At 51.6% G+C, this 21470-nt stretch overlaps 9 protein-coding genes across 9 annotated transcripts; 5 read left to right on the forward strand and 4 right to left on the reverse strand.

Moving 5' to 3' along the window:
• Positions 1 to 345: 345 nt before the first annotated feature.
• BO85DRAFT_470180 (DASH complex subunit DAM1) lies at positions 346 to 1692 on the reverse strand. The gene is made up of 2 exons (XM_025662381.1): positions 1214 to 1692; positions 346 to 932 (listed from the first exon to the last, which is right to left on the reverse strand). The coding sequence occupies exons 1-2, from the start codon at positions 1526 to 1528 to the stop codon at positions 633 to 635; spliced, it is 615 nt and encodes a 204-aa protein (XP_025513784.1). The 5' UTR covers positions 1529 to 1692; the 3' UTR covers positions 346 to 632.
• Positions 1693 to 1926: 234 nt separating this feature from the next.
• BO85DRAFT_451109 (CRAL-TRIO domain-containing protein) lies at positions 1927 to 4454 on the forward strand. The gene is made up of 4 exons (XM_025660517.1): positions 1927 to 3400; positions 3450 to 3491; positions 3541 to 3640; positions 3693 to 4454. Exons 1-4 carry the CDS (start codon positions 2234 to 2236, stop codon positions 4181 to 4183), a joined length of 1800 nt encoding a protein of 599 aa, XP_025513785.1. The 5' UTR covers positions 1927 to 2233; the 3' UTR covers positions 4184 to 4454.
• Positions 4455 to 4527: 73 nt separating this feature from the next.
• BO85DRAFT_521699 (HIT family protein) lies at positions 4528 to 5676 on the reverse strand (the record flags this gene model as incomplete). Its single annotated transcript, XM_025665212.1, has 6 exons — positions 4528 to 4635; positions 4723 to 4737; positions 4801 to 4893; positions 5110 to 5178; positions 5443 to 5525; positions 5637 to 5676. 6 exons carry the CDS (start codon positions 5674 to 5676, stop codon positions 4528 to 4530), a joined length of 408 nt encoding a protein of 135 aa, XP_025513786.1.
• A 1223-nt stretch (positions 5677 to 6899) lies between these two features.
• Positions 6900 to 8731, forward strand: BO85DRAFT_424675 (M20 family metallo-hydrolase; the record flags this gene model as incomplete). Its single annotated transcript, XM_025658050.1, has 3 exons — positions 6900 to 7150; positions 7280 to 7594; positions 7651 to 8731. 3 exons carry the CDS (start codon positions 6900 to 6902, stop codon positions 8591 to 8593), a joined length of 1509 nt encoding a protein of 502 aa, XP_025513787.1. The 3' UTR covers positions 8594 to 8731.
• On the reverse strand, positions 8723 to 9726 carry BO85DRAFT_401050 (40S ribosomal protein eS10; the record flags this gene model as incomplete). Its single annotated transcript, XM_025657146.1, has 4 exons — positions 8723 to 9152; positions 9225 to 9385; positions 9489 to 9525; positions 9604 to 9726. 4 exons carry the CDS (start codon positions 9724 to 9726, stop codon positions 8898 to 8900), a joined length of 576 nt encoding a protein of 191 aa, XP_025513788.1. The 3' UTR covers positions 8723 to 8897.
• Positions 9727 to 9886: 160 nt separating this feature from the next.
• On the forward strand, positions 9887 to 13590 carry BO85DRAFT_470186 (uncharacterized protein). The gene is made up of 3 exons (XM_025662382.1): positions 9887 to 10862; positions 11290 to 11793; positions 11872 to 13590. Exons 1-3 carry the CDS (start codon positions 10001 to 10003, stop codon positions 13380 to 13382), a joined length of 2877 nt encoding a protein of 958 aa, XP_025513789.1. The 5' UTR covers positions 9887 to 10000; the 3' UTR covers positions 13383 to 13590.
• A 248-nt stretch (positions 13591 to 13838) lies between these two features.
• Positions 13839 to 15772, forward strand: BO85DRAFT_521704 (1-aminocyclopropane-1-carboxylate synthase; the record flags this gene model as incomplete). The annotated part of the gene is made up of 8 exons (XM_025665213.1): positions 13839 to 13964; positions 14018 to 14059; positions 14131 to 14533; positions 14589 to 14794; positions 14857 to 14936; positions 14996 to 15163; positions 15236 to 15448; positions 15552 to 15772. 8 exons carry the CDS (start codon positions 13839 to 13841, stop codon positions 15580 to 15582), a joined length of 1269 nt encoding a protein of 422 aa, XP_025513790.1. The 3' UTR covers positions 15583 to 15772.
• Positions 15559 to 19698, reverse strand: BO85DRAFT_68333 (leucine--tRNA ligase CDC60). Its single transcript, XM_025665588.1, has 4 exons — positions 19506 to 19698; positions 16922 to 19425; positions 16524 to 16722; positions 15559 to 16467 (listed from the first exon to the last, which is right to left on the reverse strand). The coding sequence occupies exons 1-4, from the start codon at positions 19578 to 19580 to the stop codon at positions 15865 to 15867; spliced, it is 3381 nt and encodes a 1126-aa protein (XP_025513791.1). The 5' UTR covers positions 19581 to 19698; the 3' UTR covers positions 15559 to 15864.
• A 494-nt stretch (positions 19699 to 20192) lies between these two features.
• On the forward strand, positions 20193 to 21342 carry BO85DRAFT_451114 (mitochondrial 54S ribosomal protein mL61). The gene is made up of 2 exons (XM_025660518.1): positions 20193 to 20372; positions 20602 to 21342. Exons 1-2 carry the CDS (start codon positions 20329 to 20331, stop codon positions 21179 to 21181), a joined length of 624 nt encoding a protein of 207 aa, XP_025513792.1. The 5' UTR covers positions 20193 to 20328; the 3' UTR covers positions 21182 to 21342.
• Positions 21343 to 21470: the final 128 nt, after the last annotated feature.

A 21470-nucleotide genomic window follows, 5' to 3' on the forward strand; every position in this document is an offset into this window, starting at 1 on the left:
ATAAGAAACCGGGACTGCATTTGATCCGAGATCGCCCAGATGGCCTGATTGGCTGCCTTACTTGGTTGTGCTTTCCGGGGTCTTCTTTTTTTTTTTTTTTTTTTTTTTTTTTTTTTTTTTTTTTTTTTTTTTATTTCCAGTTTATGCATTCATTATGTCCGTCGACAAGACAAATCACCCAACATTATATACACTGGCAAACTATGGCCGTGCGCCTCCAAATACGTATCAAGATGGGGCATCTGATACTTGATGATGTCTTTCCCCATTGACCCCGGGGTGGGTCATTCTGGGGACGGGCGATGGTCCTACAACGCTTATTCGAGCCGCAAGGACACCCACTTTCAACACTTGGAATATTTTGCTTTCATCATTATGCGTAAGGCTATCATACGTGACCAGATTTTCTCCGGGCTCTGAAATAGTTGTGGGCACTAGACTGGAGATTTCCAGCCTACCCTAACTCTACACCCTGGGCTAACAAGAACTTCCCTCAGAAAGATCCGAGCCGCTGAGATCGGACAGGCCGCTCGGCAGGCTTCGTGTTACGAAACGCTATCGTCGCCGTAGGTTCTTTCAGGAACGGAGTTCCTCTCAAGGTTTGGGGGCGCGTTGCGAACTGCAGGGATTCTCTACGGATTGCCAATAGCAGGCCGTTCCCTTCGCGCAAGTCTTTGTGCCTCTCCATGCTCAACCGTCTGCGCCCTGTTGAAAATTTCTACCATCCGGGTTCCTGCCTTCACCGCAATCCTCGTCCGCGGGGCAATGCGCTGGGCCGGGCGCCACGATTGGCGCCCCGTGTCGCATAACGACTGCTTGTCGAACCACGCGTGGATCCTCTGGTGGTGCCACGCGACGGGGCCGGAATTTTGGCCGAAGGCTTGGAGGGAACGGTGCTCGAAGGATGTTCGATGAAGGAAGTGTCCGTAGTCCTAAGTGCGTCATGTTGTTATTATGAGGAAAGCAATCAACAACTAGCCCGGGGAGTAATCAAGACTCACATGAATGTCATCTCCGCTTCAGTGGTCGCTTTCAGCTGTTCGGCTTCGGCTTCTACCCGTGCTATTAGTATTGGATCTTCCTTTTATATAGCTATGTCCATACCATTCTGTGCCTCTGCTTGCTTGGCTCTCCGGAAAGACTCTGGAATGGGCGCCTGTATCCGATCGTCAGCTTAGGAGGGAAGACAGCCACTATTTTCAATCGCAATTACCTCTGGGAAGTCCACACAGAACGCGTTCATGTTCAATCCATAGAGGAAACTGGCAAAGCTCTCACTGAACCGGGTCAAACTTTCGTGCATCAGCTGAAGGTGCATGAAGTTGGCCTCGAGGTCGGCCATGGAGTCTGCAAGCTCTGCAAACTGGGGCTCCAAGGCATTGATGGCAGGCTGGGTGTAGCCTGCCATACCAATACTGCTGCCATAGCCATGAGCTTCGCGGATCGACGACCGGGAACTGGGTCTTAAGGGAGTCGTGGGTCGCGACGAGGGCCGTGGGCGAGACGATGAGCGGGCAAAAGCATCCATGACGATTCTGAGACTGTGCACCCAAATTGGAGGCTGCAACCAAGCCCGTTGAGAGACACTGATAAGACAAAATAGGAATAAGCGCGGTATAGAAGAAAAGCTGTCACAAATATGCGACTTGACGCAGTTGTGTTTCAAGTTGTGTATGAAGGAGTTGCGAAAGATTGGGTTTGTTGATGTTGATCCCCGCTTTAGGCAAGGCCGAGTCACTGGACCCTCCTTTTTCCTGCCTCAGGTGTCTGCAGATTTGCTGCCTGGGGGGCGCCACTGTGACCCAAAATGGTCCAATCAGCCTATAATTAGGACTTACTTAGTTCTTCCGTCTAGTCCGGAGGGACCCCTGGTGTGATTATCATCATTGGATTGCGGACGGGCAAAAATAAGAGACTTGGCAATCCATCCTGTTCGCTTGCTTCATCTTCCTCTCCCCATCATTGCCGCATCCAACCGCTGTGAGTTCCCCTTAGTCTCCTGCAGCTGAACCTTGAATCTGTGAAGGTTCCAAGCGAGCTGCACTGTCCGCCTTCTCTTCGCCTCCTTCTCTCTCGCCTTCCTTCCCCGCATTATTTCCGGCTGGAAATTTAGGCTCGGATCTTCGTCTCTCATTTTACTCACGAGGACACCAGGAAAAGACAGCCGGCATCTCTGCTTTTGGGATTTGACTCGTCCTTCTCCAATCGCCTTCTGGCCCTCACGAATAAGCACATGCATGCTTGTTCCCTCCTGCGCCGCCGTCTACCTCCATCCTCGGCCAATTCCATCAAATTCGCGTCGGGCAGACTCCTGCATTCAGGACCTGCACAGATCCTCCCACCGCGGTGCTCTAATCAAAGTCTTCTGATTTGGTCTCCTCGATCCTTCAGACGACCCTTCTCCACTTCGCCGTTGTCTCAACCTTACAAACCGAGGGAAGCTGCGTCGTTCTGGCCAGTCACATTCACCCTACTTCTTATCGGAGCAGGAGCCTGGCTGCAGGATAAATACCGCAAGTCGGGAGGTGATATTCCTACGATCTCCGCCTCACTCGAACCTTTGCAAGAATCGCAAGTACCCTTTCTCGGCGTCATCGAAACCCTAAAGACAATGCCTATGGATCTACCACCCGGGACTGTGGGGAATCTCACACCAGAGCAGGAAGCCAAGCTGCAAGAGCTTTGGGTTCTGCTGCTAAAGGTCTGTGGAGTCAATTTGGATGCTATCGAACAGATTCCGCAGCAGAACGGCGACTCTGCTGCTGCAAGCCAACCCCAAGATAAGAAGAAACAGCCCAAGCGGAGTAGGTTCGGTCTTTTCGGGCGGAGCAACACGGATGAGGAGGAAGATAGCGCTAGCGACAAGGGGACCAACGGGATCGCTTCGAGTCTCGCTTCTATCAGCATCGCCGATGGAGATGACAAGTATGGCCAATCGAAGGAGTTCCAGCAGGCGCTTGTGGATATGAAGCCTGAGGAGATCCGGGTGACTTTGTGGAATATGGTCAAGCATGACAATCCCGATTCTCTGCTCTTGCGCTTCCTGCGCGCGCGAAAGTGGGACGTCAAGAAGGCTCTGGTCATGTTGATCTCTACGCTTCGCTGGAGACTGCTGGATGTGAAGTTGGACGAGGACATCATGCAGAATGGCGAGCAAAGTGCTCTGAAGAAATCCCAGAGCTCAGATCCTGCTGAGAAGAAGGCTGGTGAAGACTTCCTGTTGCAGATGCGAATGGGCAAGAGTTTCCTCCATGGCGTGGACAAGCTTGGCCGGCCGATCTGCGTCGTCAGAGTGCGCTTGCACAAGGCCGCCGACCAGGAGACAGAAGCTTTGGACCGGTTCACTGTGTACACAATTGAGACCGCTCGGATGATGCTTGCACCTCCAGTCGAAACAGCTGTGAGTATACACCCTCACAGTAAGAGTATCATGCACTAACGGGTAATAGTGTGTTGTCTTCGACATGACCGACTTCTCCCTAGCAAACATGGTTAGCACTCTGTCAACTGCCAACAGATTCCATCTCTGATATGTTATAGGACTATCATCCGGTGAAGTATATGATCAAGTGCTTCGAAGCCAACTACCCGGAGTGTCTGGGAGTTGTTCTGATTCACAAGGCTCCTTGGATCTTCTCAGGTTAGTTCTCCAGATTTGGTATCCAAGGGAATTCCCCTAACTTCGATTGCAGGTATCTGGAACATCATTAAGGGCTGGCTCGACCCTGTGGTCGCCTCTAAGATCCAGTTCACCAAGAATGTCCAGGACTTGGAGAAGTTCATTCCCAAAGATCGCATTATGAAAGAACTTGAAGGTGACGAGAACTGGGCCTACAAGTATGTCGAGCCTCAACCCGACGAGAACAAGCTTCAGGAGGACACAGCCAAGCGGGACGAAATGGTGGCCGAGAGACAGCAGCTGGCGCAGGAGCTTCAAGGCGCCACCATCGAGTGGATTTCTTCGACGATGAAGAAGGATGAGAGCGCCGTCAAGGCAGCGGTGGACAAGAGAAAGGACCTGATCGAGCGCTTAAGGGTCCAATACTGGCAGCTTGACCCATACGTTCGGGCCACCTCCTTGTACGATAGACTAGATGTCATCCAAGGTGAGGGTAAGATCGAGTTCTATCCCACGAAGAGCAAGGTCGAGGGAAACGCACTTAACGATGAGAAGGCCGAGTAATACGCTCCGGGCCTTGGTATGAAGATAGACTGTTAGAGTGTGTTGATAGAGGACTACTTGTCATAATAACGCTCACATCGTGAGAGCATGTACATACAGCTTCTACCTGTCTGTCATGGAGCATGTATACTTGGATTGCGGTTTTTGTTGGTGGTTTCAAATGGAGCAATGGATTTTTCTTGATAGATGCATTCCCACAGAAGTTGGCTATCATCGTCTGTATCATAGCTTACAGTGTGTACCCTACGAATATTCAGATTGTGAAAGTAGAACTGATACTAATAGCACATGGTATGTAAATAGACGCAGCCGTAGCACTTGCTATATCCGTACTACATACACATTTACATCTTAGCCTTGAGCTCCTCGAACAGAGCCTTCAGCTTATCCATATCGGTTTCCTGAGCGGGCCAGCCGACACCGAGACCTTCCTTCTCGTTAGGCTTGGGGATCTGTTCCAGCATCATGTTAGCAAGTGAAACCAATTGATGGCATTATGAGCAGCCATATGCTGTTCCTTCAAGTGCGCGATAACATACCATGTGGAAGTGAACCTGAAAACATTAAACATTAGCATTTATTCCCCCCCAAACATCTATAAAAGAATATCAACTTACATGATCAACAACCTGGTGCGCTATGCGACCGTTGTTCTGGAGGATATTGAAGTCCTCGGCGCCGGTGACCTTGGCGATCTTCTTCGCGACGGGCTGTTTGAATCGTTGAAGTTTCCTTGTTAGTATCTGTTCGTTCCTGTGGCTGGCTAGCTAGGTAGCTGCGGGGAAGACTGAAAGAGGAGGAGGAGGAGGAGGAGGAGGGAGGGGGGTAAGTGCTCGCAGGGTCCTCGATCAGGCGGGACCTTATAAAAGCATGCGGGTCGAGCGCTGAGTTTCTTTTGGTGGTGCATGTCGGTTCTGTCTACGTACCAGGATTTCCTGAAGATCTTCGTCGGGGATGTCGGTGAGCTTGGCACCGTGGTATTTGGGGATCACGAGCTGTGGTTTGGGGGTGAGATGTTAGCTTGGTTTGGTTTCTTGGTTTTGTCTTTCTGGGGGAGAGGTATGTGGAGGTTATGGGTTTATTGAGAATCTGGAATTGAAGTGTTGGGGTGGAATTTGTGGATGTAGTGTTAGTTTTGAGGGACTGTCGATTGTCCGTCTCGAGGTTGGGAGCAGAATGCGACATGTCCATGTCGTGCGGGGGTATAATTGAAGTGGTGGTATGTATGCAATTCATAGAAGAGGGACGACAACACTTACAGCGTGTCCACGGCTAAGAGGCTGGATATCGAGGAAGGCAAAGACCTTGTCGCTCTCGAAGAGCTTGAAAGAAGGGATATCACCTATTGTTTACGTCGGGTTAGCCGGATCGAATCACTGCTAACCAGCGGGCGCAGTTGGAGAACAAAGAATATATAGTATTTGTAGGTGTGCAGAGGTAGGAGCCACCGTACCCTTGATGATCTTGCAGAAGATACAGGCAGCGGAAGACATCTTGTGTGATGAGGTTGAGTATATACGTTGATGGCAATCAATGTAATGTCTGAGGGGAATTGAAGGTCGCAATGACTGAATGCGGGGTTAGCAATCGCAAGGCGGAAGAAGACGAAAAGATAAGTTGAGGGAAGAAAAAAGGTTCGCGCCGGCGAGGTCTCGAACTTGCGGCGGGTGGCTGACGGAAGGTACTATAAGAAGCAGTTTAAAGTAGAATCTGCGAGGAGTGGGACAAACTAGCTCAGAACCCATTTCTTGCCTTTTACCAGAGATGGCCGTGGTTTGCCCAAAAGACTCCTCTCATCAATCTTTGGAATCACCCATCGACACAGCTGTCGATTTTATTGTTTTTCTTTTTCTTGGTTGTTATTGTATGATCTAAGTAGATTATGTCCATCTTTTCTTGCAACTTTCTACACCCTTTTATGATAGCTTTTGAGAAAATAGTGCGTCTGCTTTGCCTTTAAGGGTGCGTGTGCGTAACTGACTATATTCGACCAAGTCCATAACGCTTAAGGGGAACGAACACATGGTTGCCGGCTACCAGAAACAGTTGTCTTCATAAACCCACTACTGATGACTATCGGTATCTCTTCAGTCAATTGAAGCACTTGTCCTCTATAGTGTGCCCAGGCACTGATTGAGTCTTCCGCAAGCGGAAACCCTTCCCCTTGTGTCTTTAGCAGTACATGTTGGTTGTTTGAATCGTTGGGTGGATGCAATCGTCCTCTTAGCCACCAAGTACTCGCAGCTTCGGAAACTTATACCGTGCAATGAACATGGCATTGAAGCCTACAAGGAGAACTAACTTCGCCCGGATAGCATAGACGATTCGATCCGTCATTTAGCAAGGTTACAGTCCGTATGGCTGGTCCGTCGTGCATTGGTCAACCCACTACTACAACCGCTCCACGCCCTGTCAATCGGTAATCAGACAGGCTAGCTGGAGGCCGTCCCTACCCCTCATCATCAATAGAATCGCCCATTGCCGAGCTACTCTTGTACCTTCCTATATAAGCGGCCAAGACCGTTGGAGTATGAGGAAACGCTCCATCGTCACCCAAATTTGCGGATGTCTGATTCGGTGGAAAGCCCGAGACCCCAGCTCAACCCCACCCAGCTATCTTATCATAGTGTCGATTGGGCCGTCTTATCTGGAAGGGTCTCCAACAATAAGACCATTGAACAAGATATAGCCTCCTTGGGCGCTCACTCGGCTCAAGATGGCCTTCATCTGCTACCAAAGATTATTTGCTGCCAGGTTTACTGGGATCCTATCCAAGCAGACAAGATCAGCATTTGCGAAACCCGCAATCACGCCTCCACGTCGAGCTTTCTCAGTTACCACGACTCATACCATGCTGTCTACGGAGCTAACCGAGGCTGAGGTCTCTGCTCTCAGGGCCAATAAAGAACGTTTGGCGAGGGACCTCCATCATAGCTGTCAGTGGGGATATGGCATCCGTTGGGGAGAGTAAGTGATACTGTAACACCCTTTGGAATCACTACAAGCGGTCTTTTGGGTTTATGCAAAGGAGCCGCTTGACATACCCAATGGCCCGCGTTTTGCCATGGATCGAGAGTTGGTCTAACAGCAATTCAGTGGGCACACAGACACTGGCATGCAGCGACTCGCGCTGTCGCAGGAGGACAAGCAAGTACGGGACTGGTTCATTGAGACAACAAAGGCATTGAAATGCGAGGTCACGGTGGATGAAATGGGTAACATCTTCGCTGTTCGCCCTGGACGACGGACTGACGTCCCACCCACTTTCATTGGCAGCCATCTGGATACGCAGCCGACAGGTGGCCGGTATGATGGAATTCTGGGTGTGCTCTCCGGTATTGAAACGCTGAAAGTAATTGACGAGATGGGATTGGAGACGGAAGGTGGAATTGGAGTTGTCAACTGGACAAAGTATGGCCCGGATTGCTATTACTATGCTTCAACTCACATCGCTAACACGATCACAGCGAAGAGGGTGCCCGGTTCCCCATTAGCATGGTGTCTTCTGGCGTTTGGGCAGAATGCATCCCTCTCGAACGAGCACATGGGCTTAAAGAAGTCCCAACAGTCGCATCTCTCCCGACCGCATCTTCTGCCCCAGAGTCTATGAAGTCTGCGCTGGAGAAGATCAACTATCTCGGAAGTGTCCCGTGCTCATACAAGCAAACACCCATGGCGGCCCACTTCGAGCTACACATCGAGCAAGGCCCCCATCTTATTTCTGCAGGCCAGCACGTTGGTGTCGTTACCGCCGTTCAGGCATACCGTTGGTTCCGCCTGACAATCTTTGGCAGAGACACCCACACAGGTACCACCGCGTTCGAACACCGTGCAGATGCCCTATATGCCTTTGCTCGTATGATGGTACGTGCTCGTGAGGTTGCCTCCTCCCACGGCTGTCTGGCTAGCGTTGGAATTGTAGAGGCAAAGCCCGGCAGTGTGAACACGGTTCCCGGCACTGTCAGCTTCACTCTCGACATTCGCGGCCCAGAAAGCGAACTGGTCCAGGTTGTAGAAGACCAATTGAGGAAAGAGTTCGATTCGATCGCTACGGAAGAGGGTAAGGGTATTGGCAAGCCTTGCCGCGTAGAGTGGACCCTTGACTTCGATTCGCCCGCTGTCAAGTTCCACCCTGACTGCATCGAGTGCGTGCAGCAATCCGCGGAGGCGGTCGTTTCGGACGTTAATGCTGCGGAGCCCAAGTCCCTCATGCGGACAATCATGAGCGGGGCGGGCCACGATAGTGTCTTTACCTCCAAGAGAGTGCCGACCAGCATGATCTTCGTTCCCTGCAAAGATGGGCTGAGCCATCACCCGGAGGAGTTCTGCTCCGCAGATGACTGCGCAACAGGTGCATCAGTCATCTTGCAAGCAGTGATCCGTTATGATCGAAAGAGGTTCTCGAAATGAGCTGCGTTGACAGCGGTTGTCTATAGTTGCGCCTCTGCATACATCTCGACATTGCCTTTTGGTATATCAACCGCATGTATATAGCAGCAGATTTAGCCGCCACTTATCTTACGAAATAAAAAATAAAATGAAGTCATGAAATCATGCCATTAATCCTAACTATATCATAACTGTGAAACAGTAGCTTGGCATAACTTCTTTTTTAGGACGTGCACGATACAGCTTCCCGACTTCTTTCAAAGTCGTTCAAGCCACACCGGCAACGATCCCATTAAGCCCTTGGAAGACCGGCAGGCGACACCCCTTAGGAGGAGGGAGCACCACGGCCACGGCCGAATCCACCACGGAAGCTGGGAGCGAACTCGCCGGGGGCACCGCCCTCCTTGTTCTCCTGCTCGCGGCGGCGGTAGCCACCCTCACGAGGAGCACGGGGACGACGCTCACGCTCCTCACCGCCCATCATGCCACGAGGGGGAGCGTGGGAACGCTGCTGCTTGATGTGGGTGGCGGGGACAACCTCAGCGGGGAGGTGGAGCCACTCACGGAGGTAGTCAAGACCCTATATCAAACCAGTCAGACAATCCGTCCTTATCGTATCCTGCGCCGGCTATAATCATGGAAGAAAACGTACCTCGGGGGTGAGGGTGTAGTAGTAGTACTGCCACGAGAACTGGGTCTTGACGAAGCCGCGGGAGGTCAGGGACTGGCAGGCCTTGATCACGTAGAGGTTCTTGGTGTCAATGTCGCCATGCTTGGGAAGGTTGAAGTCCTTCTTGGCCACGAGCACACCCTCTATTGTTAACCGTCAGCATGACTGATTCATCCATCATCGATCGATCGACCGTCGCGCAACATTTCGGGGAAACAAGGTCGGTCGATATAGGTGTTCACATACCGCGGAAGAGGTACTCGTGGATCTTCTTGCGGTCTTCCTTGGGGATAAGCCTGAATCAAGGTTAGCTACATCATCCTATATGATATCAATGGCCGATATTAGGTGCATCACTTACATTGTCGCGAGTTCCTAGCGCTCTTCGGGGAATCGCCTTGACAACGCGCGAAGAGGGTGGTTTAAATGTAGTTGATGTGAGTGGAGCGGCTGCGGTCGAGAAAAAAGTGCGGTAATTCCCCATCGGGAAGCGGTTTCAGGGTTGGGGCCCTAATCGCTCCGCTAGGCGGATAAGCTGCGTCACGTGCAAGATGCGCTTCTGGCCTGAGGCTACAAAGAGGTGGTTTCCCTGTTAGTCATCAATGGCCTTATCGGGAACTCCTCCGCATCCTGAATGAAGTCAACTGCGCCTCACCTCTACAATCCATCATCTCCAGAGCAGCAACAGTCTCAGCGCTTCACGTACTCGGTATAGACGCACTGCTTAACTGACGGTCTCTGCGATATCACCAATCATCATGGCGTCCCAAAACGTCAACGTTCTATTATCGACCTTTCCCGGTCTCTCACTTCCATCAACACTCTCCTTCGCGCTACCATCATCATCCAGCGTCGCTGACCTGACGGACAAAATCGCCTCATACCTGCCTCCTTCTCTGCCACTCAATCGTCTGGTCTTGACAACAACCAGCAACAAGCAACTTCTCCCCTCATCCGAATCCATCGCATCCTACCTCATCAGCACCAATGACAACCTCGCCACAACCTCCATCCTCCCCCTCCGCCTCAGCACCCCCCTATGCGGTGGTAAGGGAGGTTTCGGATCCCAGCTCCGTGCTGCCGGTGGGCGGATGTCCAGCAAGCGCAAGCGCAACCAAGGCGACGACAATGGATCCAGCCGCAACCTCGATGGCCGTCGTCTACGCACAGTCAACGAAGCCAAGGCATTGGCCGAGTACCTCGCTCTCAAGCCGGAGATGGACAAGAAGGAGAAGGAGGAGCGTCGGCGCCGGTGGCAGGCTGTTGTTGAAGCGGCGGAGAAACGTCAAGAGGAGTTGAAGAACGGAGGTGGCAAGCAGAAGATTGATGGCCAGTGGATGGAGGACAAGGATGAGATGAATGAGAAGGCGAGAGAGGCGGTTCTTATGGCTATGAAGGATGGTATGTGGACGGATAACTTGCGCGATACGATTCTGGGCGGATCAAGCACAAGTGCTAGCCCGAGTGAGGGAAGTGGTCGGGAGACGCCCTCTAGCTCTGAGGAGGAAAGTGATGATGAGCAGGAGATGGAGGATGCGCCTGGACCGTCGTCGGCTGAACCGGTTCGTAACGCGGCACCTCGCCGGTATATTGGCTTTGATGAGGATGATGAGTTTATGAGTGACTCGGAGGAAGAGGAGGAGGCTGAAGATCCTAAGGGAAAGGGAAAAGCGAAAGCTTGATTGAATACCATTCAATGTTTTCTTTTCATGTGATTACGGCGTATGGTCTATGGTTCTGGTTGTTTTTCATGTCGTTAGCTCGTTATTGATATCAGGGTTTGCGAAGCACGGTCATTTCATCTCAAGCTTCATAGCTAGTGTACAGATTTCATGAAAATAATATTCTTCACAATAACCACCTCTCCTTGACATTATCTTATAAACCAACAGCACCCAATACCTATATTAGCTATAGTAGAACCACCTAGTCAGTTCGCCACAGCAACTTTTTTCCGGCCGCCGGCGCGGACCACCAACGCTATCGCCGCTATCACTCGCTATCAGTACCAACTAGAACTAGACTTTCATCGCATTTCTCCTCCGAGCTCTCCAACATCCCCAAACCTCACCAACCATGTCGCCATACCTCGGGCGCATAATCCCACGAGGGCGCCTACCGTACCACCGAGCTCCTTTACAAATATCCCGCCTTCGCAAGCCGTGTCTGCGAACGACAACCGCTATTTTCTCTTCCCGTCCGGAAATACTAGCTCGCACCGAAATCCCTGTCCAGCTACGCAGCTTTTCCACGAGTATCCCTCTCCGCGCAAGCCCGGCTCCTGAACCAACAATTGAAGAAGCTGTCCTCCCCGTGTGTTGTCCCGGATGCGGTGCGTATGCGCAGACTGTCGAGCCGAGTGAGCCTGGGTATTATGGGAAGACTAGGAAACAGACGCGGAAGCTGTTGTCTGAGACGAAGCAGGTTGTTGAGGGTGAGGGAAATGGGGAAGAAGGGTCCGGATTGAAGGCTGAGGGGGAGAAGGCGGCGGATCGGATTCAGAAGTATCTGGAGCTTACGGATGTTGGGGGGAGTGTGCCGAGGCCGAAGTGTGAGTGATTATTTTCTCTCTCTGTTCTGTGATGGTGGTTTTGGTTCATATACTAATTGACTGATTCTTATTGTGCAGTTGGTGCTTCTTTGGTGAAAGCGGCAGATACTGCCGGCAAGTATCTGGAGAAATCGAAAGCCCCGGTACAAATCTGCGATCGATGCCATGATCTGCTGCATCATAACAAGGCCGTTCCTGCTATTTCGCCGACTATGGAATCCCTTCGCGCGTATCTGGATGAGTCGCCTCATAAAAATAATCGGATTTATCATGTTGTTGATGCGGCGGATTTTCCTATGTCTGTTGTGAAGGAGATCTACGATACGCTGGGGATTATGGATCCGCGGTCGAAGAATCGGCGCTCTGCGACTTATAAGTATAAGAGCGGGAAGAAGCTGCCGACTATTAGTTTCGTTATTAATAGGTCGGATCTGTTGGCCGCTACGAAGGAGCAGGTTGATTCGAAGATGGAATATGTACGGTCTGTGCTTCGTGATACGTTTGGACTCTCGCATGAGGAGTTCCGCTTGGGCAATGTGCATATGATTAGTGCTCAGCGGGGATGGTGGACGAAGAAAGTTAAGGAGGAGATTAGGGAGCATGGGGGTGGGATTTGGGTGATTGGGAAGGCCAACGTTGGTAAAAGCAGTTTTATTGAGGCATGCTTTCCCAAGGATTCGAGGAATCTCGAGAAGATTGCGGATTTGATTGAGCTTCGTGAGGAGGAGTCCAAAATCGCTACCCACTATGACACTTCTGCTATTGATTCAGAGGGACTTCTACCCCCTGCGCCTCGGGAGGATCTCTATCCTATTCTCCCTGTGGTCTCTTCTCTACCCGGCACGACGGTATCACCTATTCGTATCCCGTTTGGCCGTGGAAGGGGCGAGATGATTGATCTGCCGGGGCTCGAGCGTGGCGAGCTGGCCGACCATGTCCGTGATGAGTTCAAACGCGATTTGATCATGACCAAGAGGAAGAAGCCTGAGCGCCTCTCAATCAAACCTGGCCAATCCCTACTTCTCGGAGGAGGTCTTGTCAGAATTACGCCGATGAACCCTGAGGATGTCGTGATGGCAGCTTGCTTCGTCCCGCTTGAATCGCATCTCACCAGAACCGAAAAGGCTATTGAAATGCAAACGGAGCAGCGCCCTTACCCCAAGACCAATATTGCCAGAGAAGGTACCGGTCAGGTCATCTCATCTGCAGGTGTTTTTGACCTGAAATGGGACGTGACTCATTCGCACCTCCCCAGGTCTATCGCCAAGGCGGTTGAAGATGGGCATATGAAGATGCCGTCTCTACCATACAAAGTAATGTCGACCGATGTTTTGATCGAAGGATGCGGCTGGGTTGAGCTTACAGTTCAAGTTCGAGCCAAGTCCGCGAAGGAGTCCGATTCTGAGGATGAGACGTCAAGGTCTTTCCCTCAAGTGGAAGTGTTCACTCCGTACGGCCGCCATGTTGGGTCTCGTCCTCCGATTGAATGCTGGAAGTTCATAGAAGCGAAGAAGGTCGCTGACAACCGCGCGAAGGGACCTCGGGGACGGCAGAACATTGGGCTGGAGAAGCGAGCCCGGCACAGCTGAGACGGTCTTCCAGCATGGATGACCTTGTATAGTATATGATTTGCATAGCGATTGGTGTTTCACGGTGTATACTAGAAAGGGATAAACAATGCTGTATTATAATGATTGGGGTTGTGTGGTGGTTGTTGATGTATAAATAGATCATCGATTGTTGGTGAGCAGATTATTAGTTTATCATCCACTGCCTTCTTTCACGTGGGCTTCTTCCCTCTTCATTCTTCCTCCTTTCTTCTCACTCCCAACTTAATCTGCATGTCTCTCGCCTGTTTGAGTTCATTTCCCAGATCTAGGTTATTATCTAATCCTGCTAGTATTCCCACCTGTGGTTGCGCTACAACCCCTCTTCACTACCTGGCTGCATAGTAAGCATCCGCTCCTCGAACAATACACAATCGCTTCAGCTGTATACCAACGTTATATAGCTAACAGACACATCCCATAAAGAACCTTTCGACAATGCTCTCGTCTCGAGGCAGCAATAATGCGCAATTGCACAAGATCCCGTGGCGCTATGCTCTACCGCACGAGTACAGCAAAGAGACGAATCCGGAGGGCATGATATCATTTGCATTAGCAGAACATGTAAGTTATCTGCGAAATGAGGCCACAACTCCAAAGTACTTATAAGCAGATAGGCACCAATGCGCGCAGAAATAGCCAACTACATCAACACCAAGGTCAATATCCAGCCCTCTCTCTTTTCCCTCTGGAACTCAGCAATCCCAACCAATATCTTCTACATGCTTAGGTCGAGTTCAACGTAGCATCAGTTGCCTATACCTCTGGTAACAATGCCATCCATCGTCTACAGAAAGCAGTCGCAATGCATCTGAATAATCTACTCGATCCCATTGCTCCAATCGAATCGGAAGAAGTCATTGTTGCCAGCGGCGCAACTGCAATAGGGAGCATGCTTGGATTCACCCTAGCTGAGCCAGGCGACGGCATCTTAATCAGCAGGCCAGCTTATGGACGATTCGAGCTTGATTACGGTGTCGAAGCGGGTGTGCAGATGGTATATGCAGACACCACTGTGGAGGAGGCATTTGCTCCTTCTGTTGTCAAGAAGTATGAATTGGCCCTGAGAAATGCTCGGGCGAGAGGCGTGCAGATCCGGGCATTGATGCTAGTGAATCCGCATAATCCTACCGGTATGGATAACCACTTCGTTGCTTATCAATAACGTAGCGTTGACACTACGTCTAGGCCTTTGCTATTCTGTTCAAACCCTGACGGAGATTCTCAAGTTTTGTAACAAGCACCAGCTTCATCTGATCAGCGACGAAATTTATGCTTCATGCGTTTTCGATTCCGGAGACCCAGATGCCGTTCCATTCACCTCTATATTATCCCTCAGTACCCCGAAGCTGATCAACCCTGACCTGGTGCACTTGTTGTACGGATTCAGCAAGGTATGCCGCTACCTCGTTATGTTCTCTGCTCATTAGAATGTGTCCAACATATATAATCTCAGGACTTCGCGTCCGGCGGCCTCCACCTAGGCTTTCTTATCACAAAGAACAAACCCCTACGCCATTCCTGCAATGCAATCCTGTCAGTTTGCCACTATCTGCCAGACTGACAACTCAAAAGTCAACTAACCCAGCTCACAGACGCCTCCACAGCGCCTCCACAGCAGCTGTAACAATCGGAACCACCATCCTCGAAGATCAAGACTTCGTTCGCAACTTCACTGCCAAAAGCCAACGAAGTCTTGCTTCAGCGTACCGAATTGCAACATCAACTCTTGCCCAGGAGGGAATTAACTACATAAAGGGGGGGTGAGTCAAGACGTGTCCAGAACTCTTTCCAAAACTATGTTCGGATATAGCAACTTATATTGTTCCCTACAGAAACGCCGGCTTTTTTATATATATCGACCTATCACCCTATCTTCCAAAAGATAGCAGTGGTAATAGCACGTCTCCGCCTGAATTCGCCCTCGCTCAGAAATTCGTTGACGCAGAAGTATTCCTGCATCCATGTGAAGAGCATGGAAATATACCAGGGTGGTTTAGGCTTGTCTATGCGCAGGAGGAGGACGTATTGAGGGAGGGGTTGAGAAGGTGAGTACCAAGTAACCGTGTCTGTCGATTCTCGTTCTGTTACTCTTGACTTTGAGATATCGTAGGCGGGGTTAGTGCATGATGCTAATGATATATGCTACAGGATGATTGGGGTACTAAACAGTTTGGCATGATCGATCTAGTCTTTTTTGGCTTCATTGCCTGGTGAAACCGCAGTTCGTCCTGTAAAATTGCAATGAGTATGATGTTATCGTTGGTAGTATACTATGTCTACCCAACAGTAACAGCAGAACTACAAAGCATTACCAAATCGAACCGACAATTCTAACATAACCCAATGAAATTGCTATTTTATGATCTTTCACTAAAAAAAAAGAAAAGAAAACATGAAACCCATCAAGATATCTCATCTAATCTGTATCATGTATAATCATCACCATCTTCATCTTGATCATCTACTCAATATTGGCAAAGTTGAAAGAAGGCTGGCCGGGAACGGCATTCTCAGCCTGCAATCCCTCCCTCTTCTCACCAGTACCAACGACCTCACCAGTCTTGCCACCCTCATCGACAGCAACAATTTCCAGCTCCTTGGCGCCAGTAACGCGCTTAATAGCAGCAACCATCTCGCTGAGGACAGCGAACTCATCGAAAGGCAGCTTGCGGTCGAAGACAGCCTCGGGGACTTCCTTGTCGACAACGAGACGCTTCTTGAGTCTCTGGACGAAGGGCATAGCCTTCTTCATCTCGCCGAGCTTGCCGACCTTGGCGTTCAGCTCCTTGTCGTTGAAGGAGATGCTGATTGCGTCGAAGGCTTCGCGCACAAGGTCGATGTACTTCTCCTGCCAGACGGGGAACTTCTTGGCCGCGTAAATGCTGAGCTTCTTGGGCTTGCGGGGGTCGAAGGCAGTCTGCTTGCCCTTGGAGAGCTTCTTCACGAAGTTGGCCTCCGCGGAGGTGATGCTGGAGGTGGTCGAGCGGGCGTAGTCAAGGGCTGCGGACAGCTCGAGGGAGGGCTCGGGGACCTCGGGGAAGCGGGCGTGGTGGATGGTCGAGGGCTGGATAGGGTGTTAGTGGGGGTGTGACGGAGTGGAGTTGTGGGGTAGGTACGAACCTTCTTCAGGATCTCGACCCAAATGTGCTCGGACCAGTGAGGAGCAATGACGGCCATCATCAGAGCCTGCAGCTCGATGTAGCGGAGGACGACGTCACGGTGCATGCCAATGCCGGCAGTGGTGGTGGCTTCACGGTAGAAGTCACGGGCGCTGACCAGATCGTACAGACCGGACTTCAGGGCGAGCTTGAAGTTGGTGCTAGAAGTAGTTAGCTTCATGAAAGTCCCAGTGGCAGTCAAGTGAAGCAAGACGAAGAGTATTTGTGGAGGGTCCGTCAGGCATGTGGTGATGTTTGTCTCATGGCCGTGAAAGGCTCTGAAGTAGCAAATACGTAGAATATGCGAGCATCATGTGGACAGGTGATTGCGGGATTGTAGGGGGATAAAAGGTGACTTACTCCTGGTAGTGCTTCTTGGTCTCACGGACAAGGCCGTTAAGCTCGTTGTCGAAGAGCTTGTCCCAGAAGGCATCGGCGGGGCCGGTACGTAGGGACTCGTCCTTGACAACTTCCTCCATCCAGTCCTTGAGAGTGTGGAGACGGAGGATGTTGCTGTTAGCGACGGTCTCCTCGAAGTTAGCGTCTTCGATACCGTCACCAGCATCGGCGAAGGCGATACGGGTGGCATCAGCGCCGAACTTGTCGACAGCATCCTTCAGGGTAAGGAAGTTACCCGTACTCTTGCTCATCTTCTCACCGTTGAGCAGCAAGTGTCCGTTAGCACGGACACCGCGAGGCCAGTACTCAGGAGGGAAGAGGGCGACGTGGATGTACAGGAAGAAGGTCAAGTGGTTCTGGATGAGATCCTTTCCGGAGACACGGACGTCCAGAGGGTACCAGTACTCGAATTCTCTACGCATCTTCTGCAGAGCCTCCTTGCTGATACCGCTCTTGGAAACAAGCTCATCGCTGAGCTCACGTCTGGTGAAGACGTAGTCCCAGACTTCGTCGATCATCTGCTCGGCCTTCACGTTCAGGGAGCCAGGCTCCTTGCCGTAGCGGTCACCGTGCAGGTAGTGGGCGATGGTGTAGTAGGCCATGTAGACGGTACTGTCACTCAAACTCTCGACAAGGAACTGCTTGTCCCAGGGCAGCTTCGAACCCAGACCGTAGGTTCTGGCGCAAGCCCAGCGGTTGAGCCAGGACAGGTTCTTCTCGAAACCGTTCTTGGTTTCGTTTGAGTAGGCGTTCAGGGTGTTCACAACGTGGTTCAGGGTGGTCTTCTGCCACTCAGCGTCGTTCTCACCGTAGTTCAGGAACCACTGGCCGAGGTAGGCAACAACACAGTCATCTCCACTGCGGCTGACAACCTTGCCCATAGGGTCGGCGAAGGGGAAGGCATCACCGCTCTCGTACAGAGACTTACGGATCTTCTCCTTAACAGCGCTCACGGGCTGTCCCTTGTACTCACCGACAATCATGGTACCCTTGTAGAAAGCTTCACCATAGGCCAACTCCTTGGCCTGTGCAAGCTGGTTAACGTCCTTGGGAGAGTTGATCTTGAGCTGCTTGACGAGAGCGGGAGCAGTGAGGTTTCCGTACGTCGGAGTCTCGATGAGAGGGAAGATCTCCAGCTCAGCCCACTCCTTCTTGATACCATAGTACTCCGGCTTCTTCGCGAGATCCATCAAAGTGGCGTAATCATCGGGAGAATCCGAGGGCACGGAAGTGACAACACCGGTACCCTTGCTGGCAGAGACACCCTCCATGGGAAGGATGCGCACACCTTCAGTATGGAAAGAAAGAGGAGCGTTGACGAGAGTACCGACATAGGCAGTTCCGGGGGCCTCAACGACAAGGGGCAGTTGGTCCTGGGACTTGAGGAACTTCTCGCCGTCGGCGAAGTAGCCCTGGAAAGCCATGTTCCAGGCAGCCCGCTTGGTGACGACGAAGTATTCCTTCTCCTTGACCTTGTAGAGGCCATAGGTGATCTTGGGGCCAAGGAAGCAGCAGGTCTGTCCGTACATGGTCTCCGGACGCAGAGTGGCGGGGACGAAGTAGACATTGGCATCGTCCTCAATCTTGCCCTTGACGAGTTCGGCGATCTCAGGAGCCCACTCCTTGACCTTGAGCTTCATAGCGGTGTATTCCTGGGGACCGATACCCTCACCCTCAGTGCGGTCGTGGTCCATGCAAGGCTGTCCGTCCTTAGGAGAGTAAATGGTGTAACGGTTGCCGTACTGGATCTTGCCCAGCTCGTGAAGGCGGTTCATCTGCCAGCGCACAAAGGCGTCATAGTAGGGGTTGGCGTCGGTGGTGACGAACTGTCTGCGCCAGTCAACACGGGCACCCAGGCTGTCGAGATCACGAATGGCGAGAGGGGGGAAGTGCTGGAGCCAGTGGGCGGCATCGGCGAACTTGTGGATCTCCTCAATGGGGATACCAATAGCCAGCATGATCTGGAACTGGTACTTCATCTTGACGGTCTTGGCAGCGGCCTTGCTCTTCTTTCCGGAGAACTTCTCCTGCTCAGCCTTAACCTCCTGGGTGGGAGCGGCAACGGCGGCCGTGTCCTGCTCCTCAGACTCTTCGCTGTAGCCTTCGAAGTTCTTGCCGAACTTGGCGACTTCATCCCGGAGCTTGTCGGCACAGGCCTTGATGGGCATACCGGTGCAGTGGAATCCGAGAGGGAAAAGGGCCCTCTTGCCCTCCATGCGAGCAACACCGGTCATAAATTCGACCTTGCTAGCAGTGAAACTGTGACCGGCGTGAAGGGTACCGTTCATGTAGGGGTAGGCCATGGTTCCGAAGAACTTGGGGTGCTTCTCACGGAGCTCAGCGGCGGACATGCTGCCGAAAGGCACCTCCGTCTCGGAGGGAGCATCGACCTCAAAGACCTTGTTTGCCTTCCATTGGGCCTGGTACTTCTTCTCGAGGGCGATAAGGGTATCTCTCTTCTCGGTCTATGCAGATAATACATGGTCAGCTCAATCCAGGTCAAACTGGGTCTCTTGGGGGACAAAGAGGGGCATGTGAGGCAGACATTCTCGAGTTTCATAGTGTTTTTCGTGCCCTGCTCGAGCGCAGCTGCAGATGCAGCGGCGGCGGCGGCTGCCATGACTCCGGATGTAGAAGGATAAATCTGACAAACTGGAGATAATGAGCCCGAGGGCGAGGAGGGAAAAGGGCAGCGTTATATAGATCGAGCGACTGGAGTCACCGCGGGGTCGAAAAGAATTACTCCGAATGTGGGAAAAGGCGGTCCGTGAGTCACCGCCTGCCTCATCCGGTATCGGAGCATGGGGATATCCCAGTATCAAGGGCGATGGCTTCATTGCTCAGCCTCATTCAGGTAATCGATATATGGCAGATGGACTTTGAATGTGGAGTGGTTATTAGAAATTGTGAGTCACAATTCTGGTACAATGCCTGGAGCGAAGGATGCATGTTTGAGTCATCACGCTTTAAGGCAGGAGTGAACCGGGCAGAGATATACTCGGTGAGAGCGAAATCCTTTGAATTTGAACAACAGAATGAAGGGAAGACTTGAAAAAATGTCTGAGTTGGAAGGGGCTGAGCGTTCGGGTTCATTCGAAGGAGTCACCACCCATAGTTGCCAATCAATAAGAGACTATCATCAGCATCGCCGAAGCACATTATCTGAGCATCACGTGATCTGATATCGGCTGCTTTTCTTTCCGCCGGGGATCCCAAAAATCAACGGGAGACAGCTCCGAACCAGCAGCCATCTAACCACCCCGTCGTCGGCCCATCCAGATCAATCACAGCCGGGCGCGACCTGAAAATCCCATTCCTTGACATATCTCCCATCAGAAAGTAGTCGCTCAGGCGCTCCAACCGTCACAATGGTCAACCTCTTCAAGCGGATGCGGAAGCTGAAAACCGTAAGTTGACCACCATCACCCATTATCAATGACCCAGATACTGACATGGCTATTCAACAGAGGGTATGTTCTTATTTTATAATGTCATTTATTCCCCATTGAACCCTAATCACAACCCGACAACCCCAATCCCTACCCACCGATGCTATCCCTCCCACATCGGAATCAATCAACCAACCCAACCGTCCACCGGAGAAACCCATCAAACCCCAACCCTACTAACACCCCATCCCAGCTCCTCAACATCCAAGTCGGCACCGGAGCCGCAACCCTCCCCACTGTCGCAAACGCCTCGAAAGAATTCCCCGCCATCACGCGGCTGCACCTCACATACGCCCGCAAGATCTACGGCGGACACCAAGGCGCGCGACATTTCTGGCGCAACTGCCTCCCCCGACTCAAGTACCACAACCCAGCGATTCCCATGACGGTGCGCCAAACACAGGAACAAGAAGGTCCCGCCGCATTGACGATCTACTTCGCCGAGCGCGCCAGCAACGCCGCATCCCTGCTCTCCGCCAAGGACGTCACGGACAAGCATGCCCCGGTCCCCGGAGAGGCGGAGCAGACCGCTGTTCTGGATGTGAAGAACCTCGACTACAAGGATATCTGGGCTAAGGTGAAGAACATGACGGGCGCGCAGGAGATTCAGCCTACTCCGGAGCAGGAGTCTGAGTTGCAGAAGTTGGAGCAGTTGAGGCAGCAGAGTGATAAGGATCGCACGCGTATAGCGGCTATTCGTCAGGCTAAGGCGGATCAGGAACGTATGTTGCAGGAGGCTAGGGGTGAAGTCGAGAAGTTGAGGCAGTTGTAGGGTTGATGTTTTTGAATGGTGATGTGGACGGGTGATTTGGCTTGTGTGGGAATATAGTATACGACCTTGGGGCGTCGTGTCTTGTAGCATAGCATATATCTCTCTGTATTATTCCTGTTCGATTATGTAATTTGGGGAAATTTCTTTTCTTTCTGTTGCAAGTATACATTGTGCTTTGCTGAGATCATGGGTATATGGTATTGTTAAGGATGTTATGTAGTGGGGCGGTCTACTATTGTCCCTTCACAGGCTCTGCACTAGTGTATATATGTATGTGATCATGTTCATT

The sequence above is a fragment of the Aspergillus piperis genome (genome assembly GCF_003184755.1).
Source record: "Aspergillus piperis CBS 112811 unplaced genomic scaffold BO85scaffold_14, whole genome shotgun sequence".
Taxonomy (NCBI): Eukaryota; Fungi; Ascomycota; class Eurotiomycetes; order Eurotiales; family Aspergillaceae; genus Aspergillus; species Aspergillus piperis.

Excerpts from the sequence above, each read along its gene's own strand:
- BO85DRAFT_470180 (XM_025662381.1), bottom strand. The coding sequence starts at position 1,528 with ATGGATGCTTTTGCCCGCTCATCGTCTCGCCCACGGCCCTCGTCGCGA. Across the intron at positions 933-1,213 it reads TCTGTGTGGACTTCCCAGAG|GACTACGGACACTTCCTTCA; the intron begins GTAATTGCGATT and ends TGACGCACTTAG.
- BO85DRAFT_451109 (XM_025660517.1), top strand. The coding sequence starts at position 2,234 with ATGCATGCTTGTTCCCTCCTGCGCCGCCGTCTACCTCCATCCTCGGCC. Across the intron at positions 3,401-3,449 it reads CACCTCCAGTCGAAACAGCT|TGTGTTGTCTTCGACATGAC; the intron begins GTGAGTATACAC and ends AACGGGTAATAG. Across the intron at positions 3,641-3,692 it reads GGCTCCTTGGATCTTCTCAG|GTATCTGGAACATCATTAAG; the intron begins GTTAGTTCTCCA and ends CTTCGATTGCAG.
- BO85DRAFT_470186 (XM_025662382.1), top strand. The coding sequence starts at position 10,001 with ATGGCGTCCCAAAACGTCAACGTTCTATTATCGACCTTTCCCGGTCTC. Across the intron at positions 10,863-11,289 it reads TGAGGATGATGAGTTTATGA|CTCTCCAACATCCCCAAACC; the intron begins GTGACTCGGAGG and ends TTCTCCTCCGAG. Across the intron at positions 11,794-11,871 it reads GAGTGTGCCGAGGCCGAAGT|TTGGTGCTTCTTTGGTGAAA; the intron begins GTGAGTGATTAT and ends CTTATTGTGCAG.
- BO85DRAFT_68333 (XM_025665588.1), bottom strand. The coding sequence starts at position 19,580 with ATGGCAGCCGCCGCCGCCGCTGCATCTGCAGCTGCGCTCGAGCAGGGC. Across the intron at positions 16,723-16,921 it reads ACCAAGAAGCACTACCAGGA|CACCAACTTCAAGCTCGCCC; the intron begins GTAAGTCACCTT and ends AACTACTTCTAG. Across the intron at positions 16,468-16,523 it reads GGGTCGAGATCCTGAAGAAG|CCCTCGACCATCCACCACGC; the intron begins GTTCGTACCTAC and ends CACCCTATCCAG.
- BO85DRAFT_451114 (XM_025660518.1), top strand. The coding sequence starts at position 20,329 with ATGGTCAACCTCTTCAAGCGGATGCGGAAGCTGAAAACCGTAAG. Across the intron at positions 20,373-20,601 it reads CGGAAGCTGAAAACCGTAAG|GCTCCTCAACATCCAAGTCG; the intron begins TTGACCACCATC and ends CACCCCATCCCA.